General features: G+C 40.7%; 1 protein-coding gene across 1 annotated transcript in view; it reads right to left on the minus strand.

Moving 5' to 3' along the window:
- Positions 1–12,089, minus strand: part of ITGA4 (integrin subunit alpha 4) — an 88,485-nt gene that overhangs the window by 58,951 nt on the left and 17,445 nt on the right. Inside the window, exons 3-9 of the mRNA XM_075528999.1 lie at positions 8,414–8,520; positions 8,189–8,318; positions 5,716–5,783; positions 4,111–4,240; positions 2,579–2,664; positions 1,816–1,878; positions 1,589–1,726 (exon numbers count right to left, since the gene is read on the minus strand). Coding sequence (XP_075385114.1) covers positions 1,589–1,726; positions 1,816–1,878; positions 2,579–2,664; positions 4,111–4,240; positions 5,716–5,783; positions 8,189–8,318; positions 8,414–8,520 — 722 coding nt within the window. The remainder of the gene's footprint in view (positions 1–1,588; positions 1,727–1,815; positions 1,879–2,578; positions 2,665–4,110; positions 4,241–5,715; positions 5,784–8,188; positions 8,319–8,413; positions 8,521–12,089) is intronic.

Consider the following 12,089-nt stretch of genomic DNA (forward strand, 5'->3'; position numbering starts at 1 on the left):
CTCATTTGCAATCTAAAAATGGCTTCACTTACATATCTCTTTTATGTACTAGGGGTACTTATAATTTTGATGGGAAAAATATCCTATGCTCCCCTTTTTAAGTGTATAATCGACTGTTTGAAAAATTCTCACAAAGTTTAATTTTAAGGGAAGAAGAAAAATTGCAAAATAAGAAGACAGGAAGTAAAAGGAAGACTTTATGAACAGGAGAGATTTGATGTGTTTACAGAAGAATAACGATTGTCTGAAAGCACTAGTACTAAGTTTCTAATGACCACTGTCTAGATGCTGCACCTTTATAATTACATCTAGGTTTCCGCACAGCTTAGGCAAGCCCGGGGCAGAAACGATCTTCTTGCTCAATGGTTAAGTCTCAGAGAACCTCTCTGAGGGAACTGTGCACCGCTCAGCTTCATCAACCTTTAAACCGTAAAGAGATTCATTTCATGCCTACTTTAAGAGCTTCAGAACTTCTATTACGTCACTGTCTAATTAAGGTTATCAATACCTTATTAAGCAGATTGTCATTTTTGATTCCTGACTCACAAAAGTGATGTGCAATAATAAAACGAACCAATTCTCTCAAAGTTCAACTCCTCTTGCTTAAAATGAACAAACTGGCCAAGAAGACCCCAGTAAGGTCCTCTCAAGCCCTGCCTTTAGTTGAACGCCAGATAGCAAGGCTGGAACGAGAAGGCGAGCGACAGTGTTAGTCGAAGTGGTCAGTGTGTGTGCTTCTCATCGTGTGAAACCTCACCCTGAACTATGACTGCCTATGTCCACAACTGCTATATCTACTTTGGAATGGACTATGATAAGTCTGTATACTAATGAGGACTATATTGCATACGAACTGTGCAAATGAACACCTTATCAAAACACATCGTTCTAATGCTTTAATTCAAGACATTCAAAACATTCCCTATTCATCTTTTGCATCTATTATTATAAGAGTAAAGCCAAACTCACTGCCACCAAGTAGATTCTGAGTCACGGTCACCCTACAGGACAGCGCACAATGGCCCCTGTAGGTTTTTGAGACTGTAACTCTTTATGGGAGTAGAAAGCCTCATTCATCTTCCTTGGACTGGCTGGTGGGCTTGAACTGCCTTCTGGTTGGCAGCCCAACTCGTAAGCCACTGGACCACTAGGGCTTGCTGTATAATAATTAATAATACTAAAATATTATAATTGACTAACTCTAGAGCAAATTTTAAAGATCCATTGAGTCTACTGAATCCACTAAAAATACATCAAAGAATGTAGGATATAGATATATGATATATATATGTATATCACATATAGGTATCATAATAGAACAGGAAGAAGCTTTAATCACTGGAGTGAAAGCATGACAATTACAAAAGAGAAAGTCCAGGGCAGTTTATCTCATCAAAAGGGGGCGGCTGCCCCTTGATCATCTTCATTTGCCCCTTTCTCCGAGCATCAGTGCAATGCTGGAACTTGTTCTTTCAGCAGGAAGACAAACAGAAGGTTCTTCAGTCTATCAAAATGCTGGAATAAGGATCATTTCAATTTTGATCATCGGGTCATAAATGGCTTCGAGTGTGAGGCAGATCGGACCTACCACGCCAGAGTTGATGTACACGAAAACTCTCCCCTCCTCCCGAATGGTGCTCTGCATGGGAGCGCCCACAAGCAGGTCCGAGAGGCCATCTGCATTGAGGTCCACGGCACAGACGGAAGCGCCAAAGTAGGATCCAAGCTGCCCAAAGCAAAGGACACTGGTCATTGGGGGGAAAGCAGGGCTACTCATAAAAGCCCTCAGTGATAGCATATGTCGAGACATATTACCTTTTTACCTTTCATTTCATATAAGATATTTAGCTCTTTTGCACCAATGCTGAATATGTATGCCTGAAATTGGGAAAAGAATGAGAAAACATCAGACTTATTTTGCATATAAAAAACAAAATAAAAGGATCTGTTCTGATTTGACCAAAACATCCATTGTCATAATTTTTATTTGCTTACATTAAAATCAATTTTAAGAGGGTGAGACTAGTTTTAGGGCTCACTTTCACATGAAAATACCTTATTTATAAAATTTCCTTCTCAGAAACGATCTTATTGACCCCATGGAAACGTCACAGAAGCATTGCCTTGTCCCAAGTAAGCATGAAGTTTCCCAGTAAACTTCAGAAAGACTGAGTAACTAACCTTCCCACGCCATGTTGGCAAAAATTGGGATGTGAAAGAGCATTCTTTCTTGAAGCCTACCCCACACAACATAGAGCCCCCACAAGTTCCTTTCAGCTGTAAAGCTGTCTGTGATACACACATAGCCCTGGGGTGCATGTTCATAATTGTATCTCTATAGTGTAGCGAACCGCTGCCTTTGACCTCCACGACTTTGATCTTAGTTCAGGGGGTTCAGCAATGCTTCTCCTAGCAACCGCCTATCTCGCACCACGTCCACTGGGCGGAGCACACTGGTCCTCATCTCTAACATTTTATTCCTTAGCATTTTTGCTCTTCCTCTTTTAATAACGTCTCGTGCTCTCAGGCTGGTTACTTGAACTTTCGTGAAGAAAATCATATAAAATGTGAGTCTTACTTTACCAATCTGCTCATGCTGAGGGGCTCCTCCAACAACCTCCGTCGTGTGAGGACTCTGAAAATGACCGGCTCCAACTGCGTACCCTTCACGACATGAGTGAAGAGTGAGAGACAAACTTTACAGGAGGTGAAATGCACACTCACAAATCTTATCCTAAATGGGACCAAATTAAAGACTTTGGCACTGGAAAGATTTCTGCAAATATTTAGCACCAAATGTGCCATTGAGTCCATTCAGACGCATAGTACCCATAAACAATAGGGTAGAACAGCCCCTGTGGGGGTCCAGAGAGCAGGGTGGTGGTTTTGAACCGCTAACCTTACAGGTCGCAGCCCAACTCATAACCAGAGCCTCGCCAGGGCTCCTCCTATTCAGCACAGTAGTACTCAAGCCTGGACACTGTTCAGCAAGTGACTGTCATAAAATGATAGCCAACAGTTTATACCTTTAAGGCTAGAACCTGAACTGAGCTCCTTTACATGTGGGGTGCTAGTGCCTGTGGGTCAGGGTGGGCTGCAAAGAGGGGGATCAAAGTTACTAGCTACAAAGCGATAAAGATCTGTAGCTGTGCAAGCCCTGTGGGTGCGTCCTACAGGAGAAACATCGGCCCGCTGCTCCTGGAAAGACTTGCAACCTCGGATAAGGGTCACTGTAAAGGACAACCCACTTTTTGGCAGTGGCTGATGTAGCTCTGCAGCACATGTGCTTCTGGGATTGTGGTGGCACAGTGATTACACATTGGCCACTAATTGCCACCCTCCAGCTCCTGGGGAGAAAGACAAGACTTTCTACTCCCTAAAATTTCCTTCTCAGAAACTCACAGGAGCAGGCCGACCCTGCCTACAGGTCACTATGGGTCAGTGACCCTGTAGTGACACCACTTGATGTCAGTGAATTTGGTTTTTTGGGGTGGCGGGGTGGGGGCGTTGTTTTGAGAAAATATGTTATAAGCTCTAAATTTAAAAATTATTTCTAAATATCAACATATTTCCCATGAAAGTCTTCCTAACTTTAAGCTCGAGTTGGAATCAACTCAAGAACATTGAGTTTGGTTTGGTTTTTGTCTAAAATGAGGTTTGCAGTCCCATTGGTTTTCAATTGGTCCTTTAAGAAATCACACTTAATTACCCACACCGGACTGAATTAGTTAATTGGCATCCCTCGCTTTTGAAGAGAGTCTGCCTTGTTCCATGCATCAAGCAGATGCTGCCTGTACAGTAGTAGGTTGGCTGCACAGAGACAGAGGCACGTTCACCAGTGTTTCCTAAAGCACATTGCAAAGAATAAACTGAACTATGGGTTCCAGCTTTAGAATTACATTTGGATGACTGTATAAATATATATATATATATAAAATACTAAATTAAATTTAGTTTTTCATAATTTCAAATTCCATATGTCTATCTTTAAAGAGACCACCTTGTAACTCTAAAATTATGATTGGCAATTTGCAAATAAAATTTCCCTTACTTATAAATACTATTATCAATAAGGCAGAGATTATTTGAGTTTGTCAATTTTTATAGTACCTAAATAGCTTCCATATTTCACTTGATTGTGCTTATCTAAAAACGCCTTGTATTTGTTGGTCGTTATATTGTAGACAAAGAGAGAACCGGTCCAATAAGAAGATCCTGGGCCTCCCATCACAATCAAATCCTGTAAGAAAAAAATCATTGGAAAGTTCCCACTCACCATGTGAAACTTTCTACAAATACATTTAAATAAATAATAGAGGTGTGCTTTTATGTCAAATTGCTTCAATCTGAGCATATTATGAATATAAAACATTTAGCAAAAAGTAGCGGATGAACTCCCATCTAAAGGTAAACTTTCAGAGAAGCGGCTCAGAAACGCTTCCTTTAACTTTATCGGGGGCTTTAAGAGAGTTGGGAGAGTCCTTGACTACTGGAATATGTTTTGGGAAGAATGTCAGTGTGGCTTCCATTAAAGTTAATCAAACCTAAATAATTCGTTAGTGCTCATTAAAGAGATAATCTCTTGTTGCCAAAGAAGGAAAAGTGGACTTAATTTATTTCATTTGGCAATATGCCACTGGCTCATTTCCTTAACAATGTTAGCTTTAGGGGGAATAGAGGAATTTAGGGTATATTTGATTATAAACTGGAATTTAGGAACAGAAAACAAAGACAAGGTTGTAATGAGAGGGCACTAGTCTGGAGATGAATGAAAGTTTTGAGCAATCAATCCTATTTAATGTATTTTTAAATGCCTGAAGTAATCTTGAGCTTTCTTTTAAAAATTCCATTTAAATATTAACAAAAGAAATCATTACTATAATCACTCTTTTTGCATAGTAGATTATATTTATAGAAATTAATTTGAGCTGACAGAGCTAACTTTATGAATTTAGAAAGGATTTATTAATTCATATATATTCTTTCTTTTTTTATATATATTTTTAAGAGAAACTGGGGATCTTGAGGGTTGAGCACAACTATGACCTTTCACGGTACATCCTAGATAGAAAATAATCAAATTTAATACAACTGACATACAATATAAGATATAGCTATTAAGTTCTTAGGTCTCAGGATTCTTAAATTCTCAGATTTTTAATAAAATATATGGACAAATATATTTCCTTTCTATTCAACTAGTAATTATATGTAACATATTTGGATAGAAATTTTCTATGTCTAAGCTGACAACAGGTACAAAAATAAGACTATCATTATTTTTTATTTCCATTAAATTCCTGATGAAAATATTTATTCAATAGGAGATGTTTTGTCTTGTATTGTACAACCCTTGAAATATTTTCTCCAAATTTAGACAGAATATTGAGTAGTGAAAACAAAATTGTAATATTACATGTTATGCAATTTCTACTTCAAAGCAGAATATCTATCCTCTAAACCAGCGGTTCTTAACCTACGGGCCGAGACCCTTTTGGGGGTCAACTGACCCTTTCACAGGGGTCACCCCTTTCATAACAGTAGCAAAATTACAGTTACCAAGTAGCAATGAAAATAATTTTATGGTTGGGGTGGGGGTCACCACAACATGAGGAATTGTCTGAAAGGGTCACGGCATTAGGAAGGTTGAGAACCATCTGAAGATAGAAGCTTTTCTATGTAAACATTCCCAGCAGTTGTGATTTAGATTATTACCTTTGTGTAAAAACTGGATATCCCAGCTTGACATGATGCAAAATTTTCCCCAAATTTTTTCACATAATCTAAAATGAAATATACAACAATTTAGGACTTCATTTAAACATTGAAGGTTAATTTCCATAATTTTGTTCTTCTTTAAAAGTTGTGTGAATACACCCCTTAAAAACAACACACCTTTTGCTGTGGATAAGGGGAAGTTCTGCAGAGCAGATCTGTTTTTTCCATCCAACAATCCAATGCCCTTTTGTTTAGCTCACGGACTACAATCCCTCCACTGTAACAGCACGAATCCCTCTGCCTCCCGGCGCTCCCTGTTTCCATTCCGCTTTCCTAACCGTGCTGAATTTTGTCCTTTACATAAATGCTTACCTTTTGATTTTAAATAAATACTTATTTTAAGATGTGGTACCTCCCTGAATTGTCTGGTTTGTGCTGCAAACTGAACCATGGGGGCAAGTTCATTTGTAGATGAGGGACAAGAAGAGCAACTGGAAAATATGGCTTTGGTGATCTGTATTTTATATGACAGCATTTTAAAATTAGTAACTGGAAGCATTTTTAAGCTCACCAATAGCCATGGGAACATTCACATCTCTGAAATAGCAATAAAACTATGTACTCCTTATTTTTCATGATAAGAACTTGCCGCATACATTCAAACAAAATTACCATGTTCTCGATGTAAGAGAGAGAATTTCTAATTCCTAATCCAGGTCTCCATTTACAATAGGCCTCCTAGATTTTTCTCAGACTAAATCAGGATCTACATGGTCTGTGGGGTCTCTGATCACAATGTCCCAGTGAAGGAATGGGTTGACGACTACATGAGGCAAAGTCCCTTGATGAAATAATCCATATGACATCTTGAAAATGCCACCGGGACCACAGATTCCTTTTGACTTTCCCATCAGAAAACGTTACCCAACCGAAAACTTCAGATACATTCCTAAGTCATTTACAATGAACTGTTCCCTGCCATTTTCCATGCTCTGAAGATTGCTTTCCTGTCTGTCTTAATCCAGCAGTCATGATCCTGCCTTTGCAGATGAGCACCCACCGCTGAAAGTTTGGCCCTACCTCCCACCCTCATGGTTTGCATAAGTCTTGCCCAGTCACTTGAGTTTTCGATCTGAACAGGCTGGGTAAGTCTACACAAACTAGTCATTTCTTCCGGTGACAGCGGGAGCCCAGGTGGCATAGTAGTTACGCTTCGAACTGCCAACCACAAGGCCAGCAGTCCAGAACCACCAGCCTCGCTGCTGCCGGACTGACAGGTAGAGCTTCCTACTCCCGCACATGGCGAGTCTCCCAAACCCACAGGAGCAGTTCCACCCTGTTCTGTAGGCTTGCTAAGAGTGGGCATCAGTGAGACACGGAGGAGGGGTGATGGCAGGGGAGGCTGGTGGAAAATGGGGAGTTAATAACGATCCTCCCCCAAAGAAGAAAAGGTTCTAAAATTGGTTGTGATGATGCATTTATGATGTTTAAACTGGTAAATAGTATTATATGTGAATAATATGTCAATAACATTGTTTATAATTTTTTATAAGCTGTCTTCCTGAATGCTATTTTTGTTCTCCATAAATTTTGCCATATGTACATCTCTTTGCTTTAGGGCCTTTTTTTTAAATGTAGAATGTGGCTAAGTCTACCTGAGCAAACATAAAATCTACTGTGAAAATATTTTCAACTATAAACTCTAAACCTTTTGAGAGAGAAAAAAAGAGATAATGCATAGAAATCTACACAGGGTTTGACTGTAAATGAGGATTGAGCATTCATATTTTATCTTCATGACACCCAAAGACAAAGCAGGAATATATAGGGTATAAAATGCTAATGTTCAGTTGACACTGACTCCCAATTATGTTCAAATCAGTCATTTGTTGGTATCCCAGCCCTATTCTCTCTAAGGTGACCCATAGTCTAGAATTTTTATAGTATTGGTCTTTCAAACTTAGGACACAACCATTTACTCTTTCCAAGGAAATACATGAATTCTTAAAAATGAGCAAAAAACATTTGCTTACACTCAAAACTGTGAATTTTCTAAGCATTCCTAGGAGGTGAAGGTACAAGAAGTAAGATAAGACAAGAAACTATAGAGATTTCTTCTGCCAATCAAACATTTCAATGTAACTTCACAATTTTAAGTATTTTTGTATTTGCTGGGCATTGTTTCATTTACACTGAACTGAAGGAAAATGTATACAAAAGTGGGGTATAAGAATTCAGAATTATTGAAATTCAACCATAGAATGTCTCGTCCCAATCGCACGCATTGCACTCGCGACAATGAATGCTGCTGTAATTGGGGTTTTTTTTAAGTAATACTTGAGGAGTTAAAAAAGCACAGCCGTATCTAAGGTTTCCCTTCTCCTCTCTGAAGTCCAAAATGGAAAAAAAGGAAACGTTTAAGGCATTGAGCTGTTTCTCTTGATCCAGTTGATGTCAAACTGGGCCTTACCTTGATAACACGGAGCTATCCTTTTACTCAGTTCTGTTCGTAAGTTGGCCGGCATTCCATAGCAAACACCAGTGGGGAGTTTATTTTCCGTTTTTATGTAAAATATATTTTTCCATCTATGCCCACAGGCCTGAATACAACACAAAAGCAGAGTAACTGAAGTGAAAGTCACACCCGGAATGTCTGATTTCACAGTGTTCACGGGGGACCCATCCCAGTACCTACCACAAGCGATCCGTTTTCCCCAGGCTGCCTGGACAGTGTGACCCCCAACCATTGATTGTCTCTCTCTTCCAAGCAAGTCTTTCCGCAAGGCTCTCCAGCAGGACTCCCTACAGCATTGGGAAAGAAAGTTCCCATCCGTTAGCTCAGGAAGGATGCTACTTTCTCCACCTGAGCAACAAAGCAAACCAGAGAAAACCCCTGCAGTGCAAGGCCTGCCCTTAACATTAGAGGCTCCACAGTGGGTGGTAGTGCCCCCCCCCCGCCCTAGGGGGCTGGGGTGCTGAACGGCCCCAGGAGAGCAGCGAAAGCAGACACGGACACTTTCTCCTGGGTTATGGGCTGGAGTACAAACAGTTTTCATTGCCAGGCGAGCACAGGGCAAGGTTTTCTGTTTTTGTTCTTTTAATGAAAAGGGGTCAGTGGGCCATTAAGTACAAATAAGTACTTTCCGAAGTAGACAGAGTAGAAGGACCCCACAGGCTTCCGAGACTCTACATCTCTGTCTCGTTTTCATCGTTTTATTGGCATATACCTCATATATAATACAATGTAATGGTTCAATCCTGAGTCCAGGACAGATAGACCCCTCAGGACCAATACTGAGAGTGGCCAGACCAGGAGGGGAAAGGGAAGGAGGGGGAGAAAGGGGGAACTGATCACAATGATCTACATCTAACCCCCTCCCTGGGGGATGGACAACAGAAAAGTGGGTGAAGGGAGATATCGGACAGGGTAAGATATGCAAAAATAATAATAATTTACAAATTACCAAGGATTCATGAGGGAGGGAGGGTGGGGGAGGGAGGGGAAATGAGGAGTTGATACCTAGGGCTCAAGTAGAAAGCAAATGTTTTAAGAATGATGATGGCAACAAATGTACAAATGTGATTGACACAATGGATGGATGGATGAATTGTGATAAGAGCTGTATGAGCCCCCAATAAAATGATTAAAACAAAAAGAGTTGTACGATCACACCACAGTCCATTTCAGAACGACATTCTTCTAGTGCACATTGTTGTTAGATCCCCATATCAGCCCATCCTCCCCTGCTGAGAGCCTACGCAATTCTCAGCCCAGCTCCTGCCTTTGTAGGGACACCTGTCCTGGTTCTCAAAAACAGAAGGTCACACAAAACACAAACAGGAAGCTAACGAACAAAGAATGACCACATGAAACGTAGAAAAACCTCAGTCAAAAAAGGCGACAAAAATATTAAAAATGGAATCAACTTTTTTTAAAATTAGAAGATTGAAACAATTTAAAATGGGTCAAAAAGGAGATAAAATGATAAGGTATTACATGTTTACTAACTGTATCCGTCGTATTGACATTAAAATGCTGTCTGTAAGACTATAAATGTTAATGGGAGCAGACGCCTCATCCTTCTACACAGCAGCTGGTGGGTTTGAACTGGCAGTCTTGTGGCTAGTAGCCCAATGCTTACCCCACAGCATTACTAAGGGTCCCGAAAACCAATGCAAGTGGTCCATATAACCATAATGTCTCAGGCTTGGAGAAAAGTGTGTATCTTTGTTTTCCTCCCTTTATCTAGACATGTCAGCACTATTACCAGAGTTCCTTTTTAAAAAAAGGTTCTTTTCTTAAAACATAAGAAGAGACAAACAACTACTTGTGCTCCACAGTTTCTTGGAGCTGGAAGGTGAGAAGTGAACATACCGATCATGTACTGTTGAACCACGTAGCGATGGGGTCTAATGTTTAACACAAACTGCATTATGCTTTACATTGAGTTGACGGTGATTTATGCTTTCAACGAAGGTTTAAAAAACCTTCAAACAGATTTTGTCAAGTAGTAAACAAAGAAAAGAAAAAGTTTCAACAAGCATTTTTTAAATACATGACTATCCAGAAAGTCAGTCGATGAATAAGTAAAATGTTACCCTCTGCCCAACAGGGTACTTATAAGCTGTATAATAAGAAGTGATCTTCACGGTGATGTGTTGTTGTTGTTGTTAGGGGCCGCTTTCTAGCATGGATTGTGTATTAAAGTGACTTGAAATAGTGATGATTAGGGAAAGTAGATGCACCTATGATAATATTCCTTTCACTGCTTTTATTTCCCATCTTCGATTGCCACTTCTCAGTTCATCTCGCCTACTTTACTTACAGTTATTTCTGATTTGCTTCCCCAAAAGGGCTCATCCAGGTGGTGCTGATGGGTGAGGTGAGCATTGGGTTGCTCATGGCTAGGTTGACAGTTAGACTGTGGGAGAAAGTTGAGGCTGACTATTCCCACAAAGATTTACAGGCTTAGAGATGGAATACAGGGTCATTATGAGTCAGAATTGACTCCAGGGTAATGGGTGGTAACTTCCACAGGCACATTAATTATGAAGCTGGTATTAATTTTGTTCACTAAAGACTTGGAATTGGAATTTGTGTTACTAAGTTTTGAACACTGGCCACGGGGCACTAAGTCATCCTACGCTTGAAGATGCTGTGTTCTAAAGGCACCATGTCTTCTCCCATCACCTTGGCCCCCCAGTCAGATTCTTGTGGACACACAGAATAACTACATAGACAGGGCTCCTATTTTAGAAGTAAAATTATTTAAATGGACTCTTGCAGGGAGTAGAGATTTTGATTAAGGAGTGTTGGTAGATGTTTGTGGATACATCTTTGGTTTCCAATTGGTGTTCATCAAAAACCCTTAAACACACTGAACTGAAGAAACTGCAGAGGGCTAATGGTCCCATCACATGGAATGTGACCACACAACCCAACAATACGGCTGAGGGCTTGAATCGATGCCTGTTCACGACAATCTCCAGTAACTTGTTGCTCTGCTTACTTTTCAGCTTCTCCTTCTTTGAATTGCTCTGTTCTGGGTCTTAAAACAATTCACTTAATATAACATGAATCGGATTGCCCAGACTCTACTGACAGTAAGAATCCCTTGGGGCATATGCTAACCATTCAGCCTGCCTCTTGAGATTCTAGCTGGGGGAGTACAGGTGGGATCCTGGCCATCTCTAAGTGATCCTTGTGGTCGGTCAGGAAGCTGGCGACAGTGGAATGTGGAAAATGCGAATCTGGTCCTGTGGAACCTGGTCCTGTGGAATCTGTTCCTGTGGAATCTGGTCCTGTGGAATCTGGTCCTGTGGAACCTGGTCCTGTGGAATCTGTTCCTGTGGAACCTGGTCCTGTGGAACCTGGTCCTGTGGAACAGTGGCTGCCAGGAAGGCGGGGCTGAAAGGGAAAACTGAGAACAGGTCTGGAAAGAGGGTCGGCTTGCCTGATAGTATCTGCGACTGCAGTGAGAGAGAGGGCTGCCAGAGGCTAAGCCCTGATATGGCAGTTTGGGTAGTAGAAACATACGGTTTCAGTGTTAAAATTGTAAAAGATTGGGAGGTATTCAAAGAAGGAGTGAGACACAGAGACGGGGAGAAAAGTGCTGCGTGTGTTGAGGAGTTAAAGATGCTATGTAGGCAGCTGCCATTGTATCTAAACGATGCGACCATAAATGACAGAGAGGGAGAGAGGATGAAAAGCAGGTCATTTCAGCTTTCAGTATGATGTAATTTTCAGTTGGACTTGGTAGTAAAATTCCCAGGATTTAACAAAATATTTTATGGATTGGCATGGTGGCTCCAACACTGGGCTCAAACGGAAGAACGATTGTGAGGACGTCACAGGGCCAGGCAGGGTTTCG

The sequence above is a fragment of the Tenrec ecaudatus genome, chromosome 13 (assembly GCF_050624435.1).
Source record: "Tenrec ecaudatus isolate mTenEca1 chromosome 13, mTenEca1.hap1, whole genome shotgun sequence".
Classification (NCBI taxonomy): Eukaryota; Metazoa; Chordata; class Mammalia; order Afrosoricida; family Tenrecidae; genus Tenrec; species Tenrec ecaudatus.